Source organism: Lepidochelys kempii, chromosome 6 (genome assembly GCF_965140265.1).
Source record: "Lepidochelys kempii isolate rLepKem1 chromosome 6, rLepKem1.hap2, whole genome shotgun sequence".
In the NCBI taxonomy this organism is placed as follows: Eukaryota; Metazoa; Chordata; order Testudines; family Cheloniidae; genus Lepidochelys; species Lepidochelys kempii.
The window spans coordinates 27999510-28020131 of NC_133261.1; the positions used below are offsets into that span (position 1 = coordinate 27999510).

The 20622-nt window shown below is 39.8% G+C and overlaps 1 protein-coding gene across 3 annotated transcripts in view; it reads left to right on the forward strand.

The window, feature by feature from the left end:
• The window catches only part of KCNQ1 (potassium voltage-gated channel subfamily Q member 1), a 539828-nt gene that overhangs the window by 78935 nt on the left and 440271 nt on the right, over window positions 1–20622 (forward strand). For all 3 annotated transcript variants that reach the window (XM_073347264.1, XM_073347265.1, XM_073347266.1), the window contains exon 2: window positions 12160–12250. In XM_073347264.1, the coding sequence (XP_073203365.1) occupies window positions 12160–12250 (91 nt within the window). The remainder of the gene's footprint in view (window positions 1–12159; window positions 12251–20622) is intronic.

The following is a 20622-nucleotide window of genomic DNA, read 5'->3' on the forward strand; positions in this document are numbered from 1 at the left end:
TCCTTAATGATAGGTAGATGTGGGTTTTGCCATTGGCATGGCAGTAGTCTTTCCAGGTCTCAACCAAAACCCAATGAAATCTAAAGGACTTTTATTGATGGGGCCTTGGATCAGGTCCTTTGCATGCAGAATTGCTAAAGCAGCCTGATTCTTGACAGAATGTTGAAGAACATCTCAATCCTTATGATCATGCACCAATAACTTGTCAGAGCTAGGTGGTATTTTCCCTTTGGCCTTGTTTATTACTTGTAACATTTCCTGTGATACTGGCTGCATGCACAGATTAAGGCACATGATTTATAGGAATTCATTTGTTAATATTTCGATAGCACTTTGAACATGTAAAGTGCTATATAAAAACTAAGTATTGTGGTTATAAAGCAGCAGTCAAAGAGCTTGAGCCTGGAAAGACTGCTTTGGCCCCCATCCAGAAATGCACTTAAGGGTATGCCTTCCTTTCAGTGTAGGGGTAGTCCCTCTGACTGGGAATCCCTAGCTGATACGTAGTCCTGAAGCTGCTCTAACTTGTGCCAGGGACTCTTAGACTAGGCACCCCCCCACCCCCACCAGCAGCTTATGGTGTAAGTGACATCTTTGTCCCCAGCACTCTGGTCCTGCATTAAGTATGGCTTGGCCAAACTTGAAGATTGATCCTATAAGTGGGGCATGTAAAAAAATGTGTTTACCCTTCAGAACACTATTGAGGCTTTCCTAGGATTAGTTATTTGAAGTTGAGTATTAGAAGTTAGTTGACTTTGAGGACAAAGGCATAATCCAGATGATTAATTTGTTTTTTGAATTTATATTTTGTTACTGTAAAGAATATCCTCCTTGCTCCCAGAGGAATCGGGCTCTAGTATTTTTTTTCTTCTACCTCTAAAGGAAGTAGTAATTTTGTATCACCAAAAATGTGATTTAGCAAGTCTGAAATGGGCCATGAACTGCTTCTTGGAAAAGGTAATGGTAATTTGCGTTACATTGTAACACTAGCCATTAGCATTTGGACTTGTTCCAGGGATGCTCCATAAATAACTGGCATTCAGTATGATTTATGAAAAAACAATTTGGCAGGATGCATTTATTCAAGTTATTTAAAAATGTTGCTGAATTGCTCAACTGGGGTGTAACCCATAAATTATGTCTGTCTGGAGGTCAGGAGAACATTTTGATACCTTTGTTGAACTGTACATTAGATCCAGTTACAAATCCAGACAGCATGCTATACACAGGAAAAAACTATTGGAAAAAGTTAATTAAGTGAACACTGTAGTTATGTATGTTGTTGGAGTATCTCCTTTAGATCAAAGAATAAATCCTTGTATTTATTAGCCCTGAGCTCCGTGTGAGCAGATAGATGTGGCTGTGCAGAGCCAGTTCAATGGAGCTTTGTATGGATCCAGGTTTCAGAGGAACAGCCGTGTTAGTCTGTATTCGCAAAAAGAAAAGGAGTACTTGTGGCACCTTAGAGACTAACCAATTTATTTGAGCATGAGCTTTCGTGAGCTATAGCTCACTTCATCAGATGTTTACCGTGGAAACTGCAGCAGACTTTATATACACACAGAAATCATGAAAGGAAGATGATGTCTGTCTGTATCTGTACAAGTTTCTTCATGCAGTTGATAGATTTCCACTCCATACGGCTAAATGCAGTGCCTTGCATAATGACAGGTTTCAGAGGAACAGCCGTGTTAGTCTGTATTCGCAAAAAGAAAAGGAGTACTTGTGGCACCTTAGAGACTAACCAATTTATTTGAGCATGAGCTTTCGTGAGCTATAGCTCACTTCATCAGATGTTTACCGTGGAAACTGCAGCAGACTTTATATACACACAGAAATCATGAAAGGAAGATGATGTCTGTCTGTATCTGTACAAGTTTCTTCATGCAGTTGATAGATTTCCACTCCATACGGCTAAATGCAGTGCCTTGCATAATGACAGGTTTCAGAGGAACAGCCGTGTTAGTCTGTATTCGCAAAAAGAAAAAGAGTACTTGTGGCACCTTAGAGACTAACCAATTTATTTGAGCATGAGCTTTCGTGAGCTATAGCTCACTTCATCAGATGTTTACCGTGGAAACTGCAGCAGACTTTATATACACACAGAAATCATGAAAGGAAGATGATGTCTGTCTGTATCTGTACAAGTTTCTTCATGCAGTTGATAGATTTCCACTATCTCTTAGAGGCTGTTACAGGGTGAGAGCCTTAGAATATAAACTACTTGGAATTGGCATGCAAAGAGCTATGTTAATGTCATGTTGACACTTCAGTCACAGAAAGGCAGGAAAAAATTCGTAACAAAGACTTTCCCTTATTTTGTGAAAACATTGCAGACTTTCATTACAGGATCAAATGGCTTTGTGGATATTTTATTTTCCTACAAAGCATCACTCAGTAGTCTTGCTCCAAGGACTGGAGAAGTGCAAAACGTAGCAGGAATTTGCATATGGAAAGTGATGTTTCTGGAGTATTACAGAATTAGATTCAGGGCATTATTTTCGTCTTATCTATTAGCAAGCACGACTTTTGCAGTGAATATGGAAACATGTTTCTCTGATAATGACATTTTTTTCATGGAACAAATTTGCTCTTCATTATCAGGGGAAATTCAGGTACAACATTCTCAAAGCAAAAACTGATTTGCGTGACAAAAAATGGTGTACAAGTGTTTCCCTTTTTATGAAAAATTTAAATGGAGAATGAAGCAAGTGAAAAAAACCCATGAATATGAATTTTCATTAACACTGAAGTTTTTCCACCCAGCTATGCTCTGAATGCATCCAATGCTGCCAAGTGACCTACCCTCCTACCCAAACTCTCTCAATAGGGCAAAGTTGTTAATAATATTGTGTATTCCAGAACAGAAACTAGACTTAAAACAATCCTTTGATCTGCATGTGTACAGCATGTGTGCTGAGATGTAAATAAACGTCAGGCTTGCGTCCAAACTGTGATTGACTATATCTTTGTTTCCTATTGTTTGTATCTTTTTATTAAGAACACTTTCTTGCAAACAATGTCTGTGTAGAGCCATGCTCACAATTCTAGTCCCTATAAATTTTTCTTACGTTTGTTACCTGATAAAATTATGGCCTAGGTTCTCTGTCTGGTTTTATACTTGAAGGCTGCTCTAAACCCTAGTAGCTAATACAGTTTACAAGGAGCTCACCAACATCTGGGGATTGCCAAAGCAAAGCATCTTCTGCCCACTCCCCTCCTTGTTTTGCTGTGTTGGGGTGGTGGTGGAGGAGCTAGTTAAGCCAGCTTTATGCCTGCAGGGGATTCCTCCACACCAGAGAAATCCTCAGCTGAATAGATTTCTTTCCCTTTGTACTCTTTGAGTGGCACGCAGGAAAGAGAACATGCCAGAGAATATGGCCCTTCATTTCTGACTGAAATGATGCATTAAAAGAATAGGGAGGGGGGGGTGTGTGTGTGTGAGAGAGAGAGAGAGAGAGAGAGAGAAACACCCTGAAAATATTTTCATAAACATGTTATGGAAATTGTTAGCAAACTTAGAAAATGTGTGACCGTCATCAGAGGGCACAGACCAAAGTTCTCATTGAAATACAGATGTTGATCATTTGGCAGCATAATGGTAGTTAATGATATGGTGGCAAAACATTATCTTCAGCAGTGAGCCTTCCTGCATTTGAAAGGCAATAGACACGATGACCTAAGAGATTTCTTCAACCTCTAATTTTTTTGCACTGCACTAGGCCATGATTGTACAATGTGCTGCTGCCAGGACTGAGTTGCTATTCTACCTGTGATGGTAGGAGTCCCTCTCCTTATTAATGGAGTTGTGTGTTAGTATTAACAGGGAGAGCTGGGGAATAAGTTTCCCCTCAGATAAATTCCTGGATAGCATAGATGACTTTCTCTAGGGTTGCAGTTTCAGATTTTTTTTCAGGTTTTTTTTCTTTCTACTAATAATAGCTCACCTTAATTGATTGGTCTCATTAGAGTTGGTATGGCAACACCCATTTTTTCACGTTCTCCGTGTATATATATTTTCTTACTGTATTTTCCACTGCATGCATCCAATGAAGTGGGTTTTAGCCAACAGAAGCTTTGCCCAAATAAATTTGTTAGTCTCTAAGGTGCCACAAGTACTCCTCATTTTTTTTCCTCTAAGGTTGCACATCGCATCCTTTCATCTGACATTCAGGACACTGCTTGCACAAGAGACTGGTGCTACATGGGTATGTTTGTGGGAAAGCAGTATGTAACTGAAAAGATAGGTACATCTCAAGCTCTCTTTCAGGTGGGAGATCCTGCACAAAATTAACGTTTATGCATGTGTAAATATCCAATATACAGTAGTTATTTCAGTCAGGGCTTTGTATAGCAATAACTTACAAAAGTTCCTCTTCCTGGAAGCAGAATAAGTGCTTGTTAATGTTTATTTTAAAAATAAAAATTTTAGATAGTTGGAAATGCACTGTTATCTGAGCAGGGTTTGACTGAATGTCAGTACAAGTTTTACATATAGGCATAGGTTTTAAAGCAGAATTGCCAATATAGGGATTTTCCTGCCAGTGCATTAGCATTTGCTCTTGCCACTTCAAAAACAGGTGGCACCTTTACAAGTATCTTCCCATGCCAACCTGAGAGAAATTTATTTCCATCCCTAAGATATGGAACTTGAGGTGATGACTAAATCTTTATTTATTTATTTATTTATCTTTAACCTCATACGTTCCTGGTGTTGAAAGAAAACCTCTTGTTTAAGAACAGTTTGTCTTTCACTGCCCTTGTAATGCTGCCAAGATGACTTGGGTTTTGTGTTGCTTCAGCTAGACCTGCCTTGAGACTCTGAATCAGCATTTTGTGCTTGTTTATGCCAGTTCTGTGCACCTCTCTCCGTTCTCTAAGTACCAGATAAATCTCCCACATGAAGGCATGAAAAAATCTTCCTTGAATGCCATGGTTGTTTAATTTACACAAGACAAATGCAGAAACAAGATTGTATGGCCTGGTGGAAGAGCACTGGACTGGGATTTGGGAGACCTGGGTTCTAGTCATGACTCTGCCACTGAGCCTGCTGGGAGACTTGGGCAAGTCACATTTATTTGTGCCTCAGTTGCCCTGTCTGTAAATTGGGGATAAGGCTACTGACCTCCTTTGAGATCTGCGATAAAAAGCAATATATGACAGGTAGGTGGTGGTGGTAATGATAATAATAATATAAAATAGCATACAGGTGGACAGTGGGATCTTCCAGCCCCCCTTATAACTTACAAAGAACTTTTACATAGATCAAAGCCCTTCAAATGGTGTTTGGGATACTCTTCCTTGAGTCTCAAAGGACTCAGTTATCAGAAGGAAAGCATTCTTTATACAGTAAAAACCACCTTCATTTTAAATCTCCTTTTAAAAAATAGTTTTAAACATTAGAAAAGCATGTTTTAAAAAACACAAAATTAATTCAAGCCACCACTCAAGAGGAGGGCTTAGAACTTGCTCTTGCTGGTTATTGTAGATCATTAGTGCATATTCTAGTATCCCACTACCACCGCTTAATTGGTGGTTGAACAGGCATTGCCATGAGAAGCCTGTATTTTCAGGAGCCTTTATCTTTCCTATCAAATTATCCTTTAGTCTGCAATTTCTTTTATTGCTTCTCAGCCTCGTGGTGAATTTTCTTTGTGGGTGCAGGGAGAAGTTGGGTAACATTCCATTCAATCATGTGTGAGCTGTCCGAATGTAAGAGAAGCTCTGTGTTACACCAGATCTGAAATAAAGATACTTCTATTTTTTTCTTTGCTGATATAACTCACATGGTTCCTTCTGCTTCTTTAATCATCCCAATGGCAAATTCCCAGCCAGCTCAAATTCTGATATGTTTGAAGAAATTTGCCTTTTGTTTCACAAAGGACTTAATTTATAAGTATTTGAAACTTTCATACTGTGCAGGTGTGTGAATTTTTGTTAGCACCGTGCTCATTGTGAATCATGCATCCAGTTTTCCATATACAAATAATGCATTTGCATTTTATTTTTGCATCTGTAATCCCATAGAAATGTGAATGCATTCCCATCAAAGCAGTTGGTACATTCTGTATGTCCATTCAATATGCATTCTGATATCTCATGCATAATAAGCACACATGCCTTCTCTGCCCCATTTTTAAACATGGGTGCCTAAACAAGCTGTTCATCTGTTGTTTTTAACACAGACTGGCGCTTAGGCATTCTTTTAAATGTCAAACTGAACCCCCCTATTTTGGTCTGATCAGTTTTCTTTTCTTTCCTTTTTTGGAAATAGTGCAAGGGGAGAAGAGTCACAGTGGTGATTGCATCCGTTACTCTGTGTACATCTGCACTGCAGCTGGGAGAGAGCTTCCCAGCTTGGATAGACAAACTCATATTCGCTCTGCTTGAGCTAGCATGCTAAAAATAGCAATATAGCTGGGGGTGGCACTGGCGGCAGCTCAGGCTAGCTACCCAAGGGCATACACAGGGGGTCCGGATGGGTTTGTACTCGGGAAGCTAGCCCAAGCTACTGCTACCCCTGGCTACACTGCTATTTTTAGCATGTAGCTTGAGCAGAGCTAGTGCCTGGTTGTCTACCTGAGCTGGGAAGCACAATCTGATGCAGTGTAGATGTGCGGTCTGAACACCTTGACTTTTAGGCACTGGAAAACTGTAACTTCCATGCTTGATTAATATATTTCTAGTGCATTTGATACAATATGAATGAAGAGAAAAAGGGTCAAACTTCTGTGCACTTATGGCCTAAGCACCTATAAGAACGTTATGCCTCCTCATCACTCCCTGGTCCCTCCCGAGCAGTAACCTATGTAGTCTTCTATTTGTATCATTTCCTGGTTCAAAAAGGTTTGTACTCAGTTCTGTACCACGACAAAGGAAGACTTAGATCAGCAAAGATTCTTCAGGCATCAGAGTGATTCAGGACTGCCATGGTTGGGACCGACTACAGTGTTCCCCTGGGATGCCCACCTGGATGTAGAATCCTAGGCCCTGATACAGAGCTCATTAAAGTCAATCAAAAGACTCCAATGAGCATTGGATTGGGCCCTTTAGTCTATGCCTAGAGCTGACCCTGGAGAAAAACTGGTACATCAGGCAAATGCAGAAAAAGTGCTTCTGTGCTGTGCAATTAATTGAGACAATGACCCACAGGGAGTATTATTTCTCACGCATAGCTGTCCTTAACCCTGATGTGTTCTGCTTCACAGCAATATGAAACAACACCTATTTTCTACCCTTTCTTGCTAGGGTGTGCTCAGTCATAATCCAAAATTAACTCCTTGCTGACTACCATGAGCTACTGTATGGAAAAAATTCTCATCGGATAGGAGTTTTCTTTTCACTGATTGTATGTAATAGATGCAGATTTGCACCATTTCTCATTGACTAGCTTTTGCTGGTGTTTATTGCTGTTTGGAAAAAGTCAAATAATAACCTTTTCTGAAAGAGGAAAGTGATGTGCTGCCATCTGGTGGTCAAATTTATTAACTGGGTAAATCTTGACAGGTTTCAGAGTAGCAGCCGTGTTAGTCTGTATTTGCAAAAAGAAAAGGAGTACTTGTGGCACCTTAGAGACTAACAAATTTATTTGAGCATAAGCTTTTGTGAGCTATAGTTCACTTTTCATCGGATGCATTCAGTGGAATATACAGTGGGGAGATTTATATACATAGAGAACATGAAACAATGGGGAAATAGTTTACTTTGTGTAATGACCAACCACTCCCAGTCTCTATTCAAGCCGAAGTTAATTGTATCCAGTTTGCAAATTCATTCCAATTCAGCAGTCTCTCGTTGGAGACTGTTTTCAAAGTTTTTTTGTTGAAGTATTGCCACTTTTAGGTCTGTAATCGAGTGACCAAAGAGATTGAAGTGTTCTCCGACTGGTTTTTGAATGTTATAATTCTTAACGTCTGATTTGTGTCCATTTATTCTTTTACGTAGAGACTGTAACTCTAGTTACAGTGTGTATGGTAACACCTATTGTTTCATGTTCTCTATGTATATAAATCTCCCCACTGTATTTTCCACTGAATGCATCCGATGAAGCGCGCTGTAGCTCATGAAAGCTTATGCTCAAATAAATTTGTTAGTCTCTAAGGTGCCACAAGTCCTCCTTTTCTTTTTGGGTAAATCTTGTATACGGTGAGTCAACCAGTGGTGGTTGTTCTTGTTATTCTCAGTCATGGATGCTGGCAGGCATATGCCATGTACAACACTGCATTCAACTTCAGTTTTCTTGAAGGCAACTCTTTAGCATTTGTCAGGCTTTTTACTAAGACACCATTAGATATTTATATGTATCTGCACCCACTTGTATGAGCTAGTGACTGTGCTATTTCTCATGGCATGTCTTCCCTGGGAGACTCTAGAGAGTACAAATGGGGTGAACAGCTGCTTGGGTAATGTGTGTACAGATTTCAAACTATTAGCTGCATCCTGGTCCCAAACAATCTTCTCTGTGCATCTGTTATTTCTAGTTAGGAGGAACAAAACATATAGCTATCGCAAAGAACATTTTTTTTTTGGTAGACAAGTAAAATATCATTAGTTTTTCTTTATCATCCATTGTTACGACAAGCAACAGGTGAGCAGATTTTCTGCCTGAACTGGTAAATTTTCATCACTTCTGTGGGAGACCTTTGTTTAAAATACTGGCAGCCGTTCCCTGTATTAACCTCTTTGCCTGTACAGCTCCTCACCGTGTACATGTGTGTCTCTCATATATATTGACACAACTACATGGGAAAGTTTTTATGATTCCTTATTCCATTTGGTTCAAGCCAGTGCTCTAAATCCTTCATTTTCAATAACATGAATTTCATTTGCAAATTTGAACAAACCAAAAGGAAAACTAGAGGGTTAGGGTTGCTTGGAGGAAGTAAATAAATCTGTAATATCAAAGGTATTGTGATGTCAGCAGGAAGATAAATAACAGCAGTGAGGGAAAAGAAAAACTTGAATGAGACAGGTTGAGCAAGATGTGTGGAATTTATAAAAAGCCTTCTGCAAGAATCCTAGGTGAACTTGCATTTATATTTCATCCATAACCATATGTTCTCCATTACTACATGTCTGATATATATCTTAAAACCTGCAATCAACACTGGGTATATATGGTGATGAAATGCAAACTGCTCTCTGCATACATCTGAATTGTGATTTTTTTTCTTTTAAACAGAGAAGTTCAAATTCCTTTTTCTCTGCTTATTAGCCTAATCCGTGTGAAACGAGAAAGAAAAGTCTAAACACAAACATCCCTCCCCGTGCCCTTAGAAGAGTTTCATAATAGTATCCATAACGCCTGAGAGATGGCAGGAGAAATCCTTTCTCCCCATCAGGCAGAAGGGGGTGGGGGGATTTAAGTTTGCTCTCGGACATCCAAGGTAAGTGCTCTACCCACTGGACTATAAGTTAAAGGTGGGCACCAGCACCACCACCACTTCTTCCTCCTTCACACTCAGCCATTTTTTGTGGAGTGAGGTCGCCTAACTCACTCTCACAAAAACCAACTTAAGTGCCTAAGCAGCTTGACTCCAGGAGACAGGTTCCCATTCATGAATTGCCAGCAGAGATAGGCACCTCCCTCCAGCCCTAACTTAGGTGCCTATTTCCATAAGGGGAAGGGGTTTAGGACATACCCCTCTCATTGGCATCTTCCATTGGCTAGCTTAAGTGGCTCCCTGCCTAGTGTGCTGGCTTTTGTGGATGGCATTCTAAGGTGCCCATCTCTTCCATTCATTGTATAGGGAGCCTGGGCTACCTCAGTCTTTGTGGATCTGAGTTTTAGCCTCTCTGTCTTGGTTCCTCATCTGTAAAATGGGGATAATAGCACTGCCTTATCTCTCAGGGGTGTCATGAGGATAAATATATTAAAGAGTGTGGGGTGCTCAGATATTATTGTAATGAGGGTCTTATAGTACTCTGGATAAATAGAAATACTTATACTATAACTACTAGTATCTCAAATATGTTTTATGTTGCCAGTCCTCATTTGTTTACACTTAATATTTTATAACTTATCTACTTGTGATGACTAGTGAGATTATTTTTGATTAAGATATTTAGCCAGCGTCTTCCTCTAAATGTATTGATCCAAGTCCATCTCTTCCTACTAAAAGTGGGAGGAAGTCTCCAAGGAACATCCTCATATTATCCCATTGGATGGGTATAATCAGTGTGTGCATGCACACAGCTCAGCCCCATGGCAAACGCGATAGGATCTGCCCCACAAACTTGGTGGGTCTCCCAGTCTATGTGAGAGCCAGGGCTATCTAGATAGTGGCCCTATGGTGTTACACCAAGTCTGTTTTCCAGTGGACTGGCTTTCCTAGACCAAGCTACCCCTCTGTTTCCCAGCATCAGTTCCCCCAAGCTGTGTTATCTGATCTGGAGGTTCTGCATGGGATCAAACAGCAACTACATCTAACTAGCCCCCATGTCACCCCCCATCCCACACCAACACACACACAGTTTTAGCGCCTTATTCCTGATCTGTGCAGTCTCAACTTTCTCTCACCTTCAGAGTGGACCCTGGAATGCATGGAGAGGCTTCCACTGGGTCTAATGGTGGGAATGAGGGTGATGGGGATGTGGTGCTGCCTCCCTTTTGTGTGTCATGGTCTTCTCTGTGATTGGTTTTGTGGAGGACCATCTGGGCCATTATTATGTACTAATTAACCTAATTAAAATTTTACATTAATTAAAATAAATATAGAGCCACTGATCTCGTCACATACCATTGAATACTGTACTGCCCTGTATTCTTAACAGATTATATATAATCTAAATCTACTTTATTTATAATTTCTATAACAGTACTACATTGAAGCATGCTAGGGAACTTCTTGTGCCTGCCAGCAGGCTCTACGCAGGCCAGTTAGTGTGCAACACTCTAGGGCAGACTAGAATTTACTTCCCACCCCTGTGCAGACAAGCCCTAGCAGTTACTTGAGCAACAGAAAATATGCAGATGGATAGTATGAAACTGTAGCTGCCGTGGAACATTTGTAATTTGATCAGTTCTTTGGGATTCAAAAATGACATACAATTTACAAGAGAATCCCAGTTCTCTGAATGCCCATTTTCCAACTCTCTAACCCCTTCTAACCTAATGCTGAAGATGTTTAGTGTCATCCACTTGGTTTACTTAAACGAAAATTTGACTGCCCTATTAACTCTCCCATTAGATGTCAACTAAAACCATTACTAGAATTAGAGATTAATTCTTTTCCACAACTTGATAAAATTCTAGAGGGAATCTTTGAATTCAGAGCTACGCTTGTGACTTCTTTCCTCCATGAATCATATATATATTTGTCAGTCACTGGGAAATCTAATTAATTAACTAAACAAAGATTTTAAAAATAAAATTATTTATTCAAATATAGTCAAGAGGGACACTGTAAACCTGTATAAAATAAATAAATTACCTTATAGGTTTTGATCTATAGACCAAAAAAGGCTGATGGGTCATTCTAACCTTACTCCTTGTATGTCAAAAGATATATGCCAAATGACTTGCAAAATGTATAAAACGACAATCTGGTAGGAATGTATATAATCCTATGACAATATTTAAATGTCACAATTTTAAGAAAACAAAACAGATGTAAATGGAATAAATAGTTTTCAAAAAATGAGTTTCTTAAAATAATTGTTGAAAGACCAAAAGCTCTCGTAAAATACAGATTGAAATATTCCTGTGGCTCCCCCTGGAAATCAGTTTTAAGTAATGCAAAGGGTATGCCAAAAGCAGGACTATAACACAAGTGCAGTGTCCAAAACAGGTTAGGGTTTGAAGAGGTTTGACTTACCACATGGAATTTCCTGGTCTTCCTGATAAAAATGTCCAAACATTCTTTTTTCTTAACCAGTGGCATTCTTGTAAGGACTTCCCCAGACAAGTTTAAACTAAATAAAACAAATTTACTCCATGTTTGAAAATAAATAAATAAATAAATAGTTCCACAAAAAGAAAAATGGCTTCCAAATTGTTACAATTATGTTTAAAAGAAATTATTTCTGTAGGTACAAAGGAAATAAAAGAAATAATTAAATTAAAATTTAGCTTATTTTGCCTGCCCTTCCTCCCCCCCAATCGTTTTTTTACTAATATAGGATAAGATATTTAGTAATGTTTAAAATCTTTTTTTTCAGTTTCCTTATAGTGCTGATCTGCCTCATATTCAGTGTGCTTTCTACAATTGAACAATATGCAACTCTGGCCACAGGGACATTATTTTGGATGGTATGTACATTTATGTTCATTGGATTAATATGTCTCTGCGTATGTGTTTTCTCCTATTTTTTCTTAATTCTCATTTGCTGAATCTGTATTTTTGTGACTTGTTAAAATTCTGCCCTGTTACCTGGAATTTAAAACATTCATTTCCTGTACGTGCTTATTCATTATTCATGTGTTTCTTCTTTTCCTTACACCAGTATACATCCAGAATAACCCCATAGAAATGAATGAAGCCACACAGGTGCAAATTCAGGATGAGAGGGCAGTCAGATCCTGTATTCTGAACACCCAGAATTTCTGATGCAGCATGTCTGAACCATTTGAGACTGTTTCAGATAAGACTGCACCACTTCTCTTCCTGGAGTTTGACCTTTCTTTAACCTCTCTTAGGACCTAAACCAAAGTCCACTGAAAACAATGGAAGGGCTCCCATTGACTTCAATGGGAGATGAATCTTCACAGGAGGATAATTCATTTGTTGTCACAATACTGCCAAGCTTCTTCAAAAATAAGTGTAGGTGTGCTGTCATAGGTGACTGGTCCCTTTAAAAGGGAACAGGTCCAGCTGAGGATCTGACCAGGGGCTTTCTCTTCAATAGATACCGCTTTCTCCAGGGCCCATCAAAGCTGCTACGTGCGTTTGCCAAGGGGATGGCTAAAGACAAATGCAAAGCTCAGGGCAATATCTCCACCACACTCTAAGCACCTGTTGTGGATCCATATTCAAGGCCTAGATTCTAATTCTCAGGGAGGCAATTCATTTGTTGTCACAATATTGCCAAGCTTCTTCAAGAATAAGTGTAGGTGTGCTGTCATAGGGTGACTGGTCCCTTTAAAAGGGAACAAGTCCAATTCTCCTGTACCTAACTACAGTAGCTGCCTCCCAGCAGGATCAGATAGACAAGACCTAGCAGCATCTATAAAAAACAGAGGGTGAGTGCTGTGCTTGAGAAGTGCTGGAATGCCAGTGCCAAAAGGACTGGAAATGCCATAAGATACCATTCCAGCTCCCCCAGAAAGTGCCATAATAGCATCCCAGAGTGTTCTGGCAGGACATGAGCACTGATAAAAAGCCAGGAAGTAGTTAAGAGAAGGAGAAAGAAGAAGCAAGCGGCAGCAAGATGGTGAGGGTTCCCTGAAGTGAGCTGCATGAGCCCCCTCAGAGAACAGGAGTGGGGAGGGGATGAGTTGGTGCAGAGGAAGAACTGTAGAGAGTTGGTGGGACAGGACTGACTGGAGCAGGGGAAACCCTACCGGGTTGAAGACTCATATGGCAGTCTTTAGGTAAAAGGAAAGATCCAGGGCAGGGCAAACCCAAGAGAAGAGGGTGATTCTGCAGGAACTCAGCAATCATAGGCATGGAGAGCACAAGGCTGTGGGGAGCCCACTCAGAGAAGACCAGAGATGAGGATTATGGCAGAAGAGTTGCAAGAAAATCGAAAAGGCCAGTGCAGCGTAGACTCTGGAATAGGGACACACACAGGAATCATGGAACAGGGATTGTGACCTTCTAGGTACGTGACTTGGAGAGTGGAGATCCCAAGATAGGAATGGCAGAGCTGGTGAATTGCTGTCTTTTATCTTGTTTTACTTTGGGGTTTGTGAGCTGTTTCACTTGGTGGGACCTGCGAATGGCTGCACTTAAAGTAATAAATGATTCCTGGAAATTGGGATTTTATTGAACTCTGAGAGGGACAGCATTCCATTCCTGGACACATGAGATGGCTGCTGGTCTGGTCTCGGGAAAGAATGGGCAAGTTGGTTGACTGAAGAAAGGGAAACTAAGGTAGGATGTACCTGTCACTCTGTGGTTGGCTACTTAAGGAAAAAGCTGCCATAATGGGCCTTATGATAGATGGGTAATAAGACAAATTGTGATTTTTGCCCCCCATTTGAGCAGTAACTAGTTAAAGCATTGCATTCAGGACAGAAAATATGATGATCCGTTTTCAACACTATGGACTTCAGTCCATTCTCACTTCCATAAGTATTACACTAGTATAAACCCAGAGATATCAATGGAGTTATTTCTGAGTTCACTGTGCATTTGTGTACATGAGATAATTGGGCCCTATGTCATAATCTCTAATTCTTCTGTATTCATCTGCTAGTATTTTACTGGTATTGGGCTCAGAACCAGTCATCATTTACTATAGCATGATAACACTGTACTTCATATTTATGTAGTGCCTTTTGTCAAAGATCTCAAAGCATTTTACAAAGTTAATGGGGGTGCATAACATTATCCCCACCTATGGCTGGGGAAAATCAGAGACGGAAACATTATTTGTCCAAGATTGCATGCTGAGCCAGAGTCCAGAGTGAATGTGGGTCTCCTGACACCCAAACTCTTCCTTTCACCACTAGCCATATTGCATCCTTGCATATATCTGGGTATATTAATGAATATATTAAACTGTCCTGCAAGTTCATGTTCCTTTTTTGTTAGGTAAGTGGAGTTTCCCTTGATAAGATATTTTAGTACACACTGTTATCTCTTAAACCTCACTTGTGCTATTAAGCTTCCAAATGCCCTTGCTTTAAGGGTGTGCCCATTAATTTAAGCGTATAACCATTATGTTATATAGAACTTTTACCTTCCTATAGGCAGCAAAAGGAGCCCCTCTTATACTCATACATATTTGTATTCTGGAGCAATCTGGGATGCACCACTACAGACTAGGGACCGAATGGCTAGGCAGCAGTTCTACAGAAAAGGACCTAGGGGTTACAGCGGACGAGACGCTGGTTATGAGTCAACAGTGTGCCATTGTTGCCAAGAAGGCCAATGGCATTTTGGGAGTATAAGTAGGGGCATTGCCAGCAGATTGAGGGCCGTGATCATTCCCCTCTATTTGACATTGGTGAGGCCTCATCTGGAGTACTGTGTCCAGTTTTAGGCCCCACACTACAAGAAGGATGTGGAAAAATTGGAAAACGTCCAGGGGAGGGCAACAAAAATTATTAGGGGACTGGAACACATGACTTATGAGGAGAGGCTGAGGGAACTGAGATTGTTTAGTCTGTGGAAGAGAAGAATGAGGGGGGATTTGATAGCTGCTTTCAACTACCTGAAAGGGGGTTCCAAAGAGGATGGATCTAGACTGTTCTCAGTGGTAGCAGATGACAGAACAAGGAGTGGTGGTCGCAAGTTGCAGTGGGGGAGGTTTAGGTTGGATATTAGGAAAAGCTTTTTCACTAGGAGGGTGGTGAAACACTGGAATGCGTTACCTAGGGAGGTGGTGGAATCTCCTTTCTTAGAAGTTTTTAAGGTCAGGCTTGACAAAGCCCTGGCTGGGATGATTTAGTTGGGGATTGGTCCTGCTTTGAGCAGGGGGTTGGACTAGATGACCTCCTGAGGTCCCTTCCAACCCTGATATTCTATGATTCTATGTCTAGTAAAAGTGTATCTTTCCATGATGTTTCTAATCTGGAATGTGTTTTAAACCACTAGTAAGACAGTGAAGTTAATTCTTCCCCTTTTAATGTTATTTGCTAATGTCTCTCTCTCTCTCTCTCTCTCTCCCTATTATCACCTCTAATGCCTGAGGAAGCATTTTCAGGATCTTTGACAGAAACCTCTGTCTTCAAACTGTAGCAAGAAAACTTTTTCAAAGAATTATTCAAGTTGTTGAATCACAGAAAAGAAATTAAAACTTAAATCACCCACTTGACTCAAAAACAAGTAACACTTATGCATTTGCTGTATGTTTCTGTACACCTTATTCAACTGTCTGCTGTGCCGAAAACTATTATCAAGAGATGGTCTATATTTTACAGCACCGGTTTTCCCAGCATGTTTAATTCTTTGCAACCACAGAAGCTGGATATGATATTGAATATTGATAGCTGCTGTAGGGAAATTTGGGAGGTGTATACTCTTCTGCTAATACTCACTACAGAATCTTTGTAGCTTATGCTTCAACCAATACAGCACTCAAGTGCAATCTCAATATGATTTTTAAAAATGGGAAATTTAAAATTCTTCTCAGTTTGTAAAAATATTCTCTATAGTGAGAGAATTCTCTATAGTTAAAATTAATATTAGAAAAGCTCGTCAACAGTATTCAGACATATACCAGTTGTTTAAAAATATACTGCTTCTATATACAGTGATCACTTAAAAAGTAAAAAATGGCCAAGTAGTATCTGAGAGATCAATTTTTCATATACTAAGACTAGTGTTAGTATTTCAGTAATGGGCATATGATATATTCCTAAACTAGATTTTAATGGCAACCACTATGTATATGACACCATTTATAAGTTTAATTTCATGCTTAGTAGGCTGCTTCTGTGAGAGGGAGGGAGGGAGAGAGAGGGGTTTGAGTCCATCTACAATCCTCCTTTTCAATAAATGGAATTTTGTATTAGTTGTAGACATTTCTGCAATAACAATAACATTCACTTTTTATAATATCTCCTTCAAAATTATAGTGCACTTAGTGTGACCAGTCGTAAGTGTAATATTTCATATTGGGTGCGTGGTACCAAATTCAGTGAAACCCCTCATGTCAACATAACCAGTTGTATTTGATACGTTTGTTTCATGCTATCTTGGAACATAAAACTGATCATCACTGGCATTGTATTACCTTACTTGCCTGCTAGAACAAATCTGCATTTCTCTTGTATCTGATGACAAAAGCTATGGTTAATTTATAAGCAGTTAATCCTGCATTGGGAATTCCCACTACAATATGAATCAATATCTAGCAATGGTAAATCCTGACTTTCTTTTCCTAAAGGGTTAATTTTGGAAGTTCACATGATATATAAAATAGGATTAAGTGCCTGTTTAAAACAAAAGACTATGTACTGGCAGTCAGTTCAATAAAGAAATGTATTCTGCATTCATTGAAGTTGTTTGCACAGAAACTTTTATATGGAGGTTTAGGTGCACCCATGCATGTGATGCAAAAGCAAATATTAGTCTGAGTTTATATTTCAGTTTGCAGGGAAGGGCTGAGTCAGCTGGCAGATGTTTAATGAAATCTCTACGGTAAATAAATGAGAAATTGTTCCTTATTTATATATTTTATATGGGAGACTCTTCTTGAGAGCATCTTCATCAATGACTGACTTGACTGTCAACATGGAACAATTTTACGTTAAATGATCAAATGTGTGTCCCCACAGGCTATGATTAAGGAGCTGGTTATTGAACAATCCCCTCCATGCTGTCTGACTTGCGTTGGCCCTAGACAGTTTATCTGACTGCAGTGGAACTATTCATGGACTTAAGGTTGGGGGTTGGACTAGATGACCTTCTGGGGTCCCTTCCAACCCTGATATTCTATGATTAAGGTGCCATTAAACATCATAAAACATCATTAAACATCATAAGTAAGGGCATCAGAATGTGACTCATATTAGTATCTGCCTAGGAAAGCTTTCTCTGCTGATCCTTTTGTGATATTTTTATGTAATATGTTTGTCTGACCATGGGAACTAGACTTGGGACACTCTTAGATGGGAAGTCATGGAAGAGCTCCTCAGAGAGAAACTGCGGTATGACTTCAAGGATGGAAGAAATAGAAATGAGTAGCTACATTCAAAGGTCAAGGAGTGCAAAAATAGGAGTGCAAGCCACTGCCCCAAACAAAGATGTAAGAAGGCTGATAAGGGCCAGCGCAGGCATGGGGAGAGTTCAGACAGACCTGGGTGGCAGTGCTTATACACATATTTTAAATGTAAACTTCCGTCATTCCCTGACCCAAAGAAGTATATCTTTTTGTTCTGTGTCAGTACAATCCACCTAGCATAATGGAGGCCTGGTCCAGGTCTAGGACTTGTAGGAGTATTGCAATGAAAATGAATAATACTGATTTGGGGGAAAACAATGAATACAGGTGACATTGCTGTTGCCACCATGTGCCTAGCATGGATGAAGGAAGAAAAACTAGGTACATAATAAGAAGGGCAGACAAGTTAACTTACCAACTAGTATTAATCAAAGAGAGGCCTCAAAGGCCAGCTATGTAGAAACAGTCTATCAGAAGTGGAATAAGATGCTGGAGGAAGTTGTTGCTGTCTGGATATAGCTGGGATAAGAGGAAGAGTTAAAATTAGACCTGAGTGAACCTTGTGGAGTCTGAGGGTCATGAGGCCTCTCAAACTATTGTATAAAATGTTGGGTTTCACAACAGAAGCGTGTTTTGTGAGCCCAAAATTTAAATAAGTGTCTCATCCTCATTTGAACTCTGTAAAATTGGGTCCCCATATCCATTTCTTTTTCCCAAGAGGGCAAGTACCAGTGCGTTGCCCAAGGCAGGTTTTCCCTTGACCTTGGACAGTGGGGTCCTTCATTTAGGATAGAGTTCTCCATAAATCCAGCGTGCAATGTGGTGGATTTGGAGGCAAAGACTGTCCCTCAGCTTGTACCCCAGTAAATATGAGACTGTCCGCTGACGAGCTAATCAACAGAACTTTTGCAAAATTGCGTTATGTATATAGTAACTCTCACATTTCCAAAGTGATTTATGTAGAAGAAGTGTTGACTAACTGATACCGAGCCAGATACTGCCTGACCCTTGCATGTGAAATGTGGGGAAAAGGCACAAGAAGCCTTCCTTCCACCTTGCATGGCCTATATAAAGGCCACCTAAAATTGCAGTCCCTATGTTCAGGAAAGCACAGGGACTCTACTCCCCTGGGGTATACAGCCACTCAAAGGGAGTGGGGAATTGGGGCACTCCCCCGATCCCAAGCCTGCAGAGTGGGACCAGCACACAAGGGGAATATATTGCACCATCCTTGCACTATCTGATCCGCTATCTCTGCCTTATGCCTCCCATAACTGCCCCGGAAGTGGCATACATCTGTATTGTCCCTTACTTCTGGGCTGCCCTTAAAAGGGATGATCCATCTATCTACCTATGTAACTATCTAGGTTTTGATAAGGTCACCAATCGCCACATGTCGGAGCACCTTCCACAAGAAGAAAATTCAAAAAGTTCTTTTCTATCTTTGTTGGCAGAAATATTCTTAAAGTCGTTGTTGTTTTTCTTACGAGTGTGTATATAGTCTGAAAATGCTGTTGTGTTTGAGATGGTTACTGAGTGAAAGCTCGTGATTTGGCCCATTATGAACGTGTAACACCTAGAGCTAGTTGAAAATATTTTCACCCAGACATTTTTTTTCAAGAAAATGATTGGCTTTTCAACTGAACCAAAAATTGGTATTTTGGTTAAAATGTTCAGGTTTGTTTGGTTGGTTTTTTTACTGAAACCCAAACTTTTTTTTGCAGGAGTGTGGGGGGGGGGTGATTGGTCACCCTTTTTCTCTTTCCACCCTTCTTTTCTAGTGTAAAAAGTTGGGAAAATGGGAAAAGATGGAGGTGAGAGGGAATTAAAAAAAAAACTGAAAAAATTTGCAAAAAACAACAACACCTGAATAAAACACACAATTTTCATTTCATTCCAAAACTTTTGCAGAAAACATATTGCATTTTTCAATCAGCTCCTATAACACTGTAGGTGTGCAGGATACTTTGAAGGCAAATAAGAAGACAATGGTTCTTCCCATAGGATCTTACAATCTCAGAGCTTGTGTGCATGAGGAAATTGCCTGGCATAGCTATTCTGGACTAACTGTTTCCCAGTAGCTATTCTAAAATAGCTCCCTGTCTGCCAATCTATTCTAAAATAAAAGTGACTTAATTCTGGAATAATTAAAGTTTGTCTACACTTGAAAGTTAATTCAGTTTAAGGCGGGGTGTGAATTTAAAGCACAAAACTGTTCTTGAATAACTCTGTCTCTGGACTCTTATTCTACACACTGAGTATGTAGAATAAGAGAGTCCAAAGAATTATTAAAGAACAGGTTTGTACTTTAAATAGCTATTCCAGAGTAGCTCCATGTGTAAACAAGCCCTTACTCTGCTCACAAAGTGAAATGAAATCTATTATATTCTAGATCAGTGTCTCTAGGCGGAGGAGCTATCACACAGGCATAGCATTTCTGGAATAGTATAGCCTTTCCACTACAAACTAAGGAATAGAGGATTCTTGCATCATAGATGGTGACTTACCAAGAAGCATTTACAAATTCTAATATTTTCCTAAATATTTTCCTTTGAGCAGGAGGTTGGACTAGATGACCTCCTAAGGTCCCTTCCAACCCTGATACTCTATGATTCTAAAACTACCTTTTCATTACAAGAATAAATGAGGGGAAACTATTCCACATGAAATATAAACATATCCCTGAAGTGTTTTCCAGCCTGCAATGTTAAACAAGAAAACTCTAATTAGCTGAGTCATTTCCTGTGCTTTATCACAACCTGTAGCTGTAAAGAAGGCTGAGGGAAGCCATGTCTAAGGATATGTCTACACAGCACGGACTAGCCTACCCGAGATGACATGAATCCAGCT